Source organism: Phacochoerus africanus, chromosome 8, assembly GCF_016906955.1.
Source record: "Phacochoerus africanus isolate WHEZ1 chromosome 8, ROS_Pafr_v1, whole genome shotgun sequence".
NCBI classification, from domain to species: Eukaryota; Metazoa; Chordata; class Mammalia; order Artiodactyla; family Suidae; genus Phacochoerus; species Phacochoerus africanus.
This window is the reverse complement of record NC_062551.1, coordinates 179379-191784: the sequence shown is the minus strand read 5'-3', so window position 1 is coordinate 191784 and position 12406 is coordinate 179379. Positions and strand designations below refer to the sequence as shown.

At 57.6% G+C, this 12406-nt stretch overlaps 1 protein-coding gene across 3 annotated transcripts in view; it reads left to right on the top strand.

The window, feature by feature from the left end:
• SPIRE2 (spire type actin nucleation factor 2) overlaps nucleotides 1-12406 on the top strand; it is a 32238-nt gene extending 19832 nt beyond the window's left edge. For all 3 annotated transcript variants that reach the window (XM_047793536.1, XM_047793539.1, XM_047793538.1), the window contains exons 9-15: nucleotides 5-194; nucleotides 1596-1717; nucleotides 3970-4104; nucleotides 4191-4258; nucleotides 10016-10043; nucleotides 11104-11219; nucleotides 11459-12406. In XM_047793536.1, the coding sequence (XP_047649492.1) occupies nucleotides 5-194; nucleotides 1596-1717; nucleotides 3970-4104; nucleotides 4191-4258; nucleotides 10016-10043; nucleotides 11104-11219; nucleotides 11459-11678 (879 nt within the window). In that variant the 3' untranslated portion in view covers nucleotides 11679-12406. The remainder of the gene's footprint in view (nucleotides 1-4; nucleotides 195-1595; nucleotides 1718-3969; nucleotides 4105-4190; nucleotides 4259-10015; nucleotides 10044-11103; nucleotides 11220-11458) is intronic.

Genomic DNA, 12406 nt, shown 5'->3' with positions numbered 1-12406 from the left:
GCAGGAGGAAGAGTCTCCGTGTGGGGAGGTGACCCTGAAGCGAGACCGCTCTTTCTCCGAGCACGACCTGGTCCAGCTCCGGGGTGAAGTGACTTCTGGCCTGCAGCCAGCCACTCAGCACCCAGCGGGCTTGGAGCTGTCTCGGCCCCGCGCAGGCAGCATGCACTCCTGGAGGCCAGGCGGCCAGGAGCCGGGTAAGGGCTGCCTCTGCCCCCCAGCCCCAGACGCTGTCCCGTGGGCACCACGTGCCCGGCCCACTCCTGCATCTTCAGTGGAGGAGCTTGCACCTGCAGGAAGGCAGCCATTCTCCACCTTCTAACTTTAAAATTTTCTTAAATTAATAGTCCATGTTCATCATAGAACTTTAAAATAAGACTAAAAAAAAAATTGCTGTGTTGGAGTTCCCATCACGGCACAGAGGAAATGGACCTGACTAGTATCCATGAGGATGCAAGTTTGAATCCATGGCCTCGCTCCGTGGGTTAAGGATCCAGTGTTGTCACGAGCGTGGTGTAGGTCACAGTTACAACTTGGATCCCAAATTGCTGTGGCTGTGGTGTAGACCGGCGGTTACAGCTCCGACTCAATCCTGAGCCTGGGAACCTCCATATGCTGCCAGTGCAGCCCTACAAAGACAAAAAACAAAAAAAACAACAAAAAAAAACCCCGCTGTGTTTCTATGGAGTTACCACTACGGATTGGCAGCCTCTCTGGAGCACTGGGATGCGGGTTCAGTCCCCAGCCCGGCACAGTGCGTTAAGGTCTGGCATTGCCACAGCTGTGGCTGAGGCTGCAGATGTGATTCGGATCTGATCCCTGGCCCGGGAGCTCCACATGCCGAGGGGCCGTCAAAAGAAAAAAATCCCCGTGATTCCGTTACATCCAGATAATTAGCTTCAACGTCTTGGCCTGCAGAAGGAGAGGTGGCGGGGGCTGAGTAGATGGACAGATGGACAGCCCTCCTGGTCGTCTCTTCTGTCCCTGGAAACGTGTTGAGCAGGCAGCACGCAGTGCTCTGGAACCCACCGCCCCTGGGCTCTCTCACGACCCTCCCCTCCCTGTCGGGCCGGGCGGGCAGTTCTCCTGGCCGTGCAGCTTCGTCAGTCCAACCGTGCTGGGGGCTGGGTCCACCGAGTGCCCAGGTCAGGGGGCTGTCCCTCTGCCCAGGGCCTCCTCTACCCTCGGGGGCCCCCTGAACCACCCTGTTGCTTTCTGGCCCCTGTCAGGACTCTCCCGTTTAGTAATTACGACTCACTTTCTGGGGTGAAGAGGTTCTTCCCCCCCCCCCCCTCCGGGCCCCGAGCCTGTCCTGGATGCTCCGAGACGCAGGGTGGGGCCAGCCTGCTCCCTCGGCCTTCGACCCGCTGGGCCTCCTGGGTCCCATGCAAAGGGTGGGGGTGGGGCTGAAGAAGGGGGAGGCCCTTCCGGCAGGGCTGCTGCCCTGGGACTCCCCACCGGGCTCAGGACTGGGGGCCCTCATACACCCTTGGTGTGGGCATGGCCTCCCCCCAGCCTGCCTCCTGCTGCCCCAGGGCCACCTCCAGCTCCTCGAGTGACCACCCACCCGACAGGCCCCACACCTGCTCCTCCACCAGGTTCCTTCCCTGTCAGCGCCCAGACCCAGCCTGACGCCACCTCCCCGCCACGCAGTGACCTGAGCTCGGCCGAGGACAGGCCCAGCGCCTCCGCAGCCCCAGACACCACCCACCTGTGGCTGGTAAGTGGGGGTGCCTCCGCAGGGGTGGGGGCTTCCTTCGTGGGGTGGGTCTCGGACGAGGTGGGTCCTCGCCGCCACCTCCTGGGCCTTCAGGCCGCTGCAGCTCCAGGCCAGAGAAGGACCTGGTCCCATCTCTGGGGGGCTTAGGACCCATGAGAAACCCCCCAGCCAGCGCAGGGAGGCAGCGCGACCGGACAGCCCTCTGTCAGTCTGGACTCTGCCTTTCCCTGGGTCTCAGGTCATCCGCTGTGAATTTCGTCTGACCCGTGATTGTGAGGGGCTAACAGGTGCAGGGAACTTTGAGGCCCCCACTCGGCCTTGGCATACGGCCGGGTCCTAAGACCCCCAGAGAAGGGCCGGCGTTCCCTTAACCAGGTCCTTCTCCGGCCGGGGCTGCGCTGAGGCACGGGCTCCAGGCTGGCGTGTGGAGGAACCTGGCGTGCGCTCCTCACCCCGTCCTTGGGGTCTCGCAAGAGGCTCAGGTGAGCGCCGGTGCTAAAAGGCTTTGAAAAGTAAAAGGCAGGTGGCTGTTAAGTCTCCAGCCGGGCGAGATGCTGCCGGCCGAGTCCTGTGTCGGGTACCTGTTGCCGCGTTAACAATCACCACCAAACCTCACGGCAACACACATTTGTCATCACAGTCTCTGTGGGTCCTGAATCCAGCAGCGGCTCAGTCTCCAGCGAAGCTGCAGCTGGAGGGTCAGCCGGGGCTGGAGGGTCTGCTTCCTCGGGGCTCCTACCCGGCCGTGGGCACTCCCCGGGACTGGCCGAGCCGCCGTGCAGCATGGCTGCCCCTGGGCGAGTGGTCCGAGAGCCAGGAGGAAGCCCCCGTCGTTATGGCCCAGTCTCAGAAGAGACACCATCACTCCACCTCCATCGTGGGGTACAAGCGAGTCACACGGCGCCACTCGGGACCACCTCCTAAAGGGACGTCTGTCGAGGGATCAGGGCACATGTGCCCGCTTTTTTGTTCTTAAATTTTTTGGGTCTTTTTGTCTTTTTAGGGCCACACCTACGGCATATGGAGGTTCCCAGGCTGGGCATCCAATCGGAGCTGTTGCCACCAGCCTACACCACAGCCACAGCCATGCGGGATCTGAGCCGCGTCTGCGACCTACACCGCAGCTGGCAGCAACGCCGGATCCTTAACCCACCGAGCAAGGGCAGGGATCAAACCCGCAACCTCGTGGTTCCTACTTGGGTTCGTTAACCACTGAGCCACGACGGGCACTCCGGTGCGTGCTTTTTGAGAGGCATGGCCATCAAACCCCCAAATTTCAGCAGCCCTGCCTCGGCCCTGAGTGCGTCGTCAGCCAGTCTGAGCACCACCCCGCTTGGGACCTCTTGGCACCGTGTGGCGTTAGAGCAATGTCTGTGAGGTTTAGAGGGAAGATTGTTCAAATGCGGAAAGCAGCACCAGGCGGCTGGCGTCAGAGATCCCAAGCCAGGGGGCCTGGCTGCTTCAGGCCAAAGAACACAGGGTCCCAGACTGAGTCAGTGCCAGGAGCAGCAGGTGATCAGCGAGCCTCGATATGACAGGTCGCCGCGAATCAGAACCACAGACACTGTCCAGCGCCCACTGGCCTCTGGTTCCCCATGCCACCTCGTCTCGGGAGCCAACGTCAGTTCTGGACGCCGGGCATCACGTCGTTGGTGGAGCTGAAACACCCTACTTTCTGGAAGAGGGACTGGTGCTGTGAGAGGCCGAGCTCTATGCCAGGAACACAGACCTGCTCCCTTGGGGGCAGAACAGGGTCCATTCTCCATGCCAGCCCAAGGGCCAGGAGGGTATTTCAAGGTGGACAGATGCAGGCCACAGGCTGGAGTCCTGAGCTACCGTGATCGGTTGGCACTGGGAGCGAGGCAGGGAGCCGGCAGTGGGCCTAGGGCTCTGGTTGGTTCTGACTGGCCTGGCGTGTTTGCAGGTGGGGAACAGGTTTTTCAGGTCCGGGGGGCACTGTGAGCAAGACTGGGGATGGAGGACTGGTCACTGGGGGCCTGGGGGTGAGCCGGATGGGGGGCAGGGCCGGGTCGCAAGGACCCGCGCCTGTAGACCCGACAGAGATGTCCCGGGGGTGGTACGGCTCCCAGGCCTGGTCGGCCGGAGCAGCGGGCCTCTTAGGAAGTTGCCGGCCGTGGGTGGCCTGAGGCCAGGAGGATGCCAGGGTCCTCGGGGAAGAGGGACCCTGTGCAGACGCCCACGAGGGTGGGCCCTGCGAGCCTGAGCCGGCCCCCCGCGCCTCGTGCCCCCAGGAGTTCAGCCACCCCGCCGAGAGCCTGGCCCTGACGGTGGAGGAGGTGATGGACGTGCGCCGCGTGCTGGTGAAGGCCGAGATGGAGCAGTTCGTGCCGAACAGGGAGCTCCTGAGCAGCCTGAGGAAGGGGAAGGTGAGAGGCCGGGCGGCCAGGCGAGGACATGACGGGACTCTGGCGCGTAGGGGACAAGCCCGGGCTCTAGCAGCATCTGCTTACAGGTGTGCTGCTGCTGCCGAACCAAGTTCCCGCTGTTCTCCTGGCCGCCGACCTGTCTCTTTTGCAAAAGGTGAGCCTTCTGTGTGCACCTTGGCTGCGAATTAACACGGGACACCAGGAGCGCTTCCGGTGATGCTGGGTGACTCGGTCACGCACTGTGACTGGGGCGACTAAGGAACAGGAGTTTTAGGGGCACCCCTTTTACGAGGTGGGGTTACAGGTAGCAGGAGAGGCATGGTCCATGTGAAACAGCCAAAAAGAAAAAACCTCGGGAGTTCCCGTCGTGGCACAGTGGTTAACAAATCCAACTAGGAACCATGAGGTTGTGGGTTCGATCCCGGGCCTCGTTCAGTGGGTTAAGGATCTGGCGTTGCCCTGAGCTGTGGTGTAGGTCGCAGATGCGGCTCGGATCCCACATTGCTGTGGTGTAGACTGGTGGCCACAACTCTGATTAGACCCCTAGCCTGGGAACCTCCATACGCCACAGGTACAGCCCTAGAAAACGCAAAAAGACAGACAGACAGAAAGAAAAGAAAGAAAGAAAGAGAAAGAAAGAAAGAAAGAAAGAAAGAAAGAAAGAAAGAAAGAAAGAAAGAAAGAAAGAAAGAAAGGAAAGAAAAGAAACAAACCTCGAAGACTATGGAACACTGGTTCTCAAGACAGTGGGAAGCAGACAGGATGGCCGTCCCCTCTGACTGCCTCACCTCTGGACTCAGAGCCCCTTCCCCTCCTTGAAGGAGGTGAGGCTGAGAACCTGGGTGCACCAAGGAAGCAGGGGTTCTCTGTGCACGTTTCCAGAGGGGAGAGCATTTGCCAGGAAGCCAGCCTCAGGGACCTGCAGAGAGGCCCTCGGGAGTGTTGAGGGCGCGGATCAGCACGTTCGCGCGAGGGAACTCCTGCGTGCTTGGAAGGGTCATCTTCAGGCAGCCTCCTCCACCCCAGCCCATGGGCCAGATCTGGCCCACGGCCTCTTTTAGAAACACAGTTTTACTGGGGAGTTCCCACTGTGGCTCAGCAGGTTAAGAACCCAGCTAGCGTCCATGATGACGTGGGTTCGACCCCCTGCCCTTATTCAGTGGGTTAAGGATCCAGTCAAGAGTGTAGTTCTCAGACACGGCTGGGATCTGGCCTTGCTGTGGCTGTTGGGTAGGCCGGCAGCTGCAGCTGATTTGACCTGTAGCCTGGGAACCTCCATATGCCACAGGTGTGGCCCTAAAAAGAAAAAAAAAAAAGGTTTCATTGGAACACAGCCTCACCCATTTATTTATTCATTACCCACTGAGCCACACCTACAATGTTGACTCTCTGACCTTTTACAGAAAACATTTACCAACCCTGTCCTAAGGGTTTAAAGCAGCAGTGCCAGGAATAGTATCTGTTCCCATGAGCCATGGAAGCAGTGTTGGAATTCATGGGCCACTGGGTGGAACACACAGGAAGGTCTTGCTGCACTAGCAGGAGGAATAAGAACCCCAAAGAGAGCACTGCTCCAGAACGAACCGGTCCCAAAAGCAAGACCAGAAAGGACCAAGCTACGCCCGAGAATTTTAATTACTTCCCAAATCAAAGCTCGCGTGTGGGACTACCTGGCAGCCAGCAGGAGGTAATCTTCGGCCTCCAGTCAGGTACCATCAGGCATGTCAACAAGCAGGAACACAAGGCCCATGACGGGAACAGCGGCCAAACCACCCAGAATTGACGCAGACGTTAGGATTAGCAAATAAGGATGTGAAAAGGTGGTTTTTTGGTTTTTTGTCTTTTTGTCTTTTTAGGGCTGCACCGGCAGCATACGGAGGGTCCCAGGCTAAGGGTTGAATTGGAGCTGTTGCCGCTGGCCTGCGCCACAGCCACAGCAACTTGAGATCTGAGCCGCGTCTGCGACCTACACCACAGCTCACGGCAACACCGGATCTTTAACCTGCAGAGCAAGGCCAGGGATCAAACCCACATCCTCACGGATGCTAGTTGGGTTTGCTAACCACTGATCCACGACGGGAACTCCAAAAAACATTCTGAACTACATTTCATATGTTGAAAAAGTTAAAAGATAAAAGAAGAGACTGACCAAACCACTAGACGTGAAAACGGGAATGTTTGGGACAAAAATTACACCGGATGACTTATAGCAGATTAGATATTCAGAGGAAAGTGTGGGGAAAAAAATCGCATTACCTTGAAGACAAGGCAGTGGGACCCAAAACAGAACACCAGGAGAAAAAATTTAAAAACAAAAAAGCCATCAGCAAGTTGTGGGATAACATGCAGAAGCCTCATATGGGTGTAATTAAAGTCCCCGAAGGAAAAGTAGGGTTAAAAAAAAGCATTTGAAGAAATAATGGTAAAAACTTCTCCAAATCTGATTAAAAAATATAAATCTCAGTGAATCCCAGGCACAAGAAACATGAATTAAATCACTGCATGGCACATATTCATTGAATGATCAAAACCAATGACACAGAAAAATTCCTAAAATCCGTCAGCAAATAAACACATCACGTGCAGCGAAAGATAAAGATGACTGCAGATTTCTCGTTAAAACACTGCAAGCAAGATGTCAGTGGAAAAACATCTTTAGAATACTGAAAGAAGGAAAAAAAAAAAAAAAGCTCAGTCTAAAATTCTATACCCAGCAATATCATTTGTGTCAAAGAGTTCCTGCTGTGGCACAGTGAGTTAAGGATAGGGCACTGTCTCTGCAGCAGCACAGGCTTGATCCCCTGCCGGGTGCAGTGGGCTAAGGATCCAGCACTGCCACAGATGTGGCATAGGTTGCAGCTGTAGCTCAGATTTGGTCTCTGGCTCAGAACTTCTGTATGCAGCAGGTGCCGCCAAAAAAAGAAAAAAAAGGAAGGAATATTTGTGTCAAAACAAAAGCCAAAGTAAACGCATTTCCAGAAATACCAAAGCCAGGCTGACCCTCACCAGGACGAATGCTGAACAAGGTTCACCACGCGGGAGGAAAGCGACACCCTACAGACAGCGGGATGCGCATCCGGAGTAAGAGCACCGGGGACAGCAGCTGCCAGGGCCCGAGGCCGCCAACACCGCCATCACCTCCTGTGGCGCAGGGGGTGAGGATCTGGAGTTGTCACTGCAGCACCCTGGGTCCCTGCTGTGGCATGGGTTTGATTCCTGGCCCAGGACCTTCCAAATGCCACGAGCGCACCCCCCCAAAAAGATTATCTTCTTACACCTCTCAAAGGTAAACCAATATCCAACCCCCAACAAGGTGGAACTTCTTTGACTGGCATCCACTCCAAGACTACCAAGTACGCAAAAAATGAATAAAAATGCATTGTGGGGGAGTGCCTGTTGTGGCTCAGGGGTAACGAACCCAACTAGTATCCATGAGGTTGCAGGTTCAATCCCTGGCCTCGCTCAGTGGGTGAAGGAGCCAGCATTGCCGAGATCTGTAGTGTAGGTTGCAGACGCATCTCGGATCCCATGTTGCTGTGGCTGTGGTGGAGCCTGGCAGATGCAGCTCCGATTCGACCCCTGGCCTGGGAACTTCCATGTGCCATGGGCGTGGCCCTAAAAAGAAAAAAAAAGTATTGTGGGGTTGATAGCATATATCTCTACAGAAGACGTGTCATGATAATAAATAGCATGAAGGCTGGAGGTGAGAATCAGAAGTATCTGGTCGGACTCGTTAACCACTGAGCCACGACGGGAACTCCCAAGATAGGCACTTTATTTTTTTATTTTTTTGTCTTTTTGCCATTTCTTGGGCCGCTCCCGCGGCATATGGAGGTTCCCAGGCTGGGGGTCGAATCGGAGCTGTAGCCACCGGCCTACGCCAGAGCCACAGCCACGCGGGATCCGAGCCGCGTCTGCAACCTACACCACAGCTCATGGCAACGCCGGATCGTTAACCCACTGAGCAAGGGCAGGGGCCGAACTCGCAACCTCATGGTTCCTAGTTGGATTCGTTAACCACTGCGCCACGACGGGAACTCCGAGATAGGCACTTCAAATAAAAGACAAACTGGGTGGAAGGAGAGGCATGGAGAAAGACACACCATGCCGCCGCTCGTCTAAAGAAAGTCTGAGCTGATCTGTTAACACCACACGAGGGAGACTGTGGAGCAAGGACTATTGTCAAGAGGAGTTCACGCAATCACAATAAAATGAGGAAATAATCCCGCACACTTTGTGCTCCTCGCAAGGGATCCGAGATACACGGAGCGAGACCCCGGCAGAGCTGCGAGGAGCAGCAGCGCCGTCAGCGGCTGCGATGAGATGCGGGAACAGCGCGGAGCGTGGGCGGAACACGGTCCCGGCGCCGTCCAGTCCGCCCTCGGGGGAACAGTCGACCCAACAGCGCCAAGTGCCTTCTTGTCAGCTGCACATTGCTGCAGTGGACCTGTTTTGTGCCATAAAACACGCTCCGAAATGCGTAAGGATGTGCGATGCCAAGTGTGGCCTCTGGCTGCAGTGGAATAGAATCAACCCAGAGGTCTGTCCCTTGCCAAACCGGGGGACCTCTGTCCGAGAACACACGGTCCCTTGCCTGAAAAAAAAGAGTCCGGGCCATCTGGAGTGATGTGGGGGAGAGCCCTGGCCTCCCTTCGTGGAAGAGTACACAGGCTGCCCCATCTCACGCTTTTTTTTTTTGGTCTTTTTGCCTTTTTCTAGGGCAGATTCCCACAGCATATGGAGGTTCCCAGGCTAGGGGGTCTAGTTGGAGCTGCAGCCGCCAGCCGACGCCAGTCACAGCCACGTGGGATCTGAGCCGCGTCTGCCACCTACACCACAGCCCACAGCAACGCCGGATCCTTAACCCCCTGAGCAAGGCCAGGGATTGAACCCGCAACCTCAAGGCTCCCAGTCAGATTCGTCAACCACTGCGCCACGACGGGAACTCCCCATCTCACTCACTGTATTTCTGTTTTAAATGTATGTTTCTGTTAATCTGTGCTGAGTGTGGAGGATGGAAACTGCTGCCAGCAGGGATCATCTCCACAACAGGCTTCCGGGAGAGGACTCCTCCGTCTAACTTAAAATCCCCTCCAGCAAGAGTTCCCCTCGTGGCGCAGTGGTTAACGAATCCGACTAGGAACCATGAGGTTGCGGGTTCAGTCCCTGCCCTTGCTCAGTGGGTTAACGATCCGGCGTTGCCGTGAGCTGTGGTGTTGGTTGCAGATGCGGCTCGGATCCCGTGTGGCTGTGGCTCTGGTGTAGGCCAGTGGCTGCAGCTCCGATTTGACCCCTAGCCTGGGAACCTCCAGATGCCGCGGGAGCGGCCCAAGAAATAGCAAAAAGACAAAAAATAAAAAAATAAATAAAATTCCCTCCAGCAAGAGTTCCCCTCGTGGCACAGCGGAAACAAGTCCGGCGGGGAACCATGAGGTCGTGGGTTCGATCCCTGGCCTCGCTCAGTGGGCTAAGGATATGGCGTTGCCGTGAGCTGCGGTGCAGGCCGGCAGCTGTAGCTCCATATTCGACCCCTGGCCTGGGGACTTCCATATGCCACAGGTGCGGCCCTTAAAAGAAAAAAAAAATTCCCTCTAGTGTTTGAATTTTTACAAGAAGGCATTCACTTTTGAAATCACATATGGAAATTAAAAACTGTTTAGAAGTGAGCCTCTCAGCTGAGGCCCCTCTGGCTCCAACAGTGCTCTCAGAGAAGTCAGGCCAGATATTCCCCAGAAAAAGCGGTGATGGGCAGAAGGATTTGAGGTACAGAGCTAAGTAAAAAAGCTTTGGAAGTGAAATGAAATGCAGGCTCTGATGTGGTCAGGGCTCAAGCAAAAGGCAGCGACCGGCTGGCTTGGGGGCCGGAACCCTCACGGCCCGTGCTGGTCTCACCCTCTTCTTTCCTTTGCAGAGCTGTCTGCAGTTCCTGCAGCATAAAGGTGAGGCTCCCTTGTGGTCGGAGAGAGGTGTCCTGCGGCCTGATTGGGCTTGTCCAGGGTTCACAGGCGAGGGGCGGGTGGGACAGCGGTTGTGCCGTCTCCTGTCACAGGAACTCGGAGACTCTGTAGTTTTTAAAGGCCCTTGTAGATGGCCCTTTTAAATTGTTTTTGTTGGAGTTCCCTGGTGGCTCCATGGGTTGGGAATCCGGTGGTGTCACTGCTGTGACACGGGTTTGATCCTTAGCCAGGGAGGGACCTTCCACATGTTGTGGGAGTGGCCAAAAAATTATTTCATTTTTTTAATATTCAATGTTAGTGGGCCCGTGCCAAGAAACACTCTTTTCCTCCTCAAATCCTCTTCCTGACGCAGCTTCCTTGAGCGTTTTTGGAGGCATTCATTCTGTAGCAGCTTGGGGTGTCTGCATGCATGCAGGTGTGCACTGAGGTTGAGGGCTCATGGGTCACCCCACACGCCTTATCCCTAAACAATAACCTGTGAGTTCTCGTTGCGGCCCAGCAGGTGAGGAACCTGACCGGTATCCATGAGGACGTAGGTTCCACCCCTGGCCTTGCTCACTGGGGTAAGGATCCAGTGTTGCCTCGAGCTGCAGCGTAGGTCACAGGTGCGGCTCTGACCCAGGATTGCTATGGCTGTAGTGTAGACCGGCAGCTGTAGCTCTGATTCGACCCCTCGCTCTGGAAACTTCCCTGTGCTTCAGGTGTGGCCCTAAAAAGAACAGAAACAGTAACCAGCTTAAGAGGGGTTTTTAGCGCCACTATTTTCAAACCCTTCCTTTTTATCCTGCCACTTGACCTGGGAGACACCAGCTCATCAGCTGTTACGTAGTGATGGAGTCCGGGTGTGGTGCTGGATCTTGGGTGTCAGAATGGCACAGTTCTGGCTCTAGGAAGGGAGGAGGCACGGCCTCCAGACTCCAGGCGTGGAGGGGGCGTCCAGGGAGCGTGGGCGCAGGTGCCTTCCCGGCTGGCCCTGCCCCCACCAGGCCCAGGGCAGGTGGCCGTTCGGGGGACGAGGGTGCCGGTCGTGCCTGTGTCCTAGATGAAGATGCCTTCTAAGAAGTTCGCACACATCCCCGTCTACACCCTGGGCTTTGAGAGCCCGCAGAGGGCGTCAGCTGGCAGAGCCCCCCCACCCCTGCGAAGAGACGCCTTCCAGTGAGTGCCCCGCCCCGCTGACGGCGCCGCCGTGGTCGGGCGCCCACCGCGACGGGAGCAGGGTGGGGGCAGCGCCCAAGGGACTGCCCCCGCAGGGCAGCGGCTGTGGGGGGGGGCGGGGGCAGCTGCATGGTCGGAGCCCAGGAGCCAAGCTCCCAAGGCCCTGCGCCGCCAGCCGGCGTGCGCGAGGGGGGCTGGGGAGACGCGGGCGCGCCCCCGATGGCCTTGTCCCGCCCCAGGTCCCTGCAGGGGCCGCAGTGGCGGAGCGTGGAGGAGGAGTTCCCGCACATCTACGCCCACGGCTGCGTCCTGAAGGAGGTCTGCAGCGACTGCACCAGCTTCGTGGCGGACGTGGTGCGCTCCAGCCGCAAGAGTGTGGACGCGCTCAACACGCCCCGCCGCGCCCGCCAGACCCAGTCCCTCTACGTCCCGAACACCTGGACGCTCGACCTCAAGTGAGGGTCTCCGGCCCCCGGGCCACCCGGCCAGATGCTTCTCACGGTGCCCCCAGGTGGCCGTGCCGCCGGGGAGGGGCTGGGCCGGTCCTGGACCAGGCTGAGAAGTGCCTTTCCCGGGAAGACCCGCCGGGCGCCCTGCGGAGCGAGCATGTACATATATACATAGATTCATCTGCGGGACTCCTGCACTCACAGCCTCTATATTTATACTCATGATTCCTGGCCCGAGTTCATTGGGGTCAGGCTCACTGCAGGACCCTCCCTGGGGGAGGACGTTTCCTCTCAGGATTCCTTGGGTGGGGCGGGAGCGGGGTGGGGCAGGTGGGGTACAGCCTCGGCTCAGGGAAGGCCTCTTCTCCGTCCTCGGATGAGAGCAGGGCAGAGTCCCGTCCCGGGTGATGCTCGGCTGGGGTGGCTCCTTGGTCCCCTGAGCTTAGCAGGCCACGGGCTGCAGAGGCACTGGGAAGCCGCGGAGGGGCCGAGATGCTCCTGTTGGGCGTGTCACCCTCCGACTGGCAGGTCGACAGCCAAGCTCGCTTGCTGCCCCGGCCTGGCATCCACAGCCTGGCCATCGGCCCCATAGCTGGTGTCGCCGGCCTCACGGAGGTGGAGGAAGGTGCTGGCCTGAGAGCCCTGCCAATGCTCTGTGGTCCCAGTAGGGGAAGCCGCTCTGTCAACTGTACAAACGGCCACTCGTGGCCTAATAAAGGCGGTCTTGTGGTCTCCTGA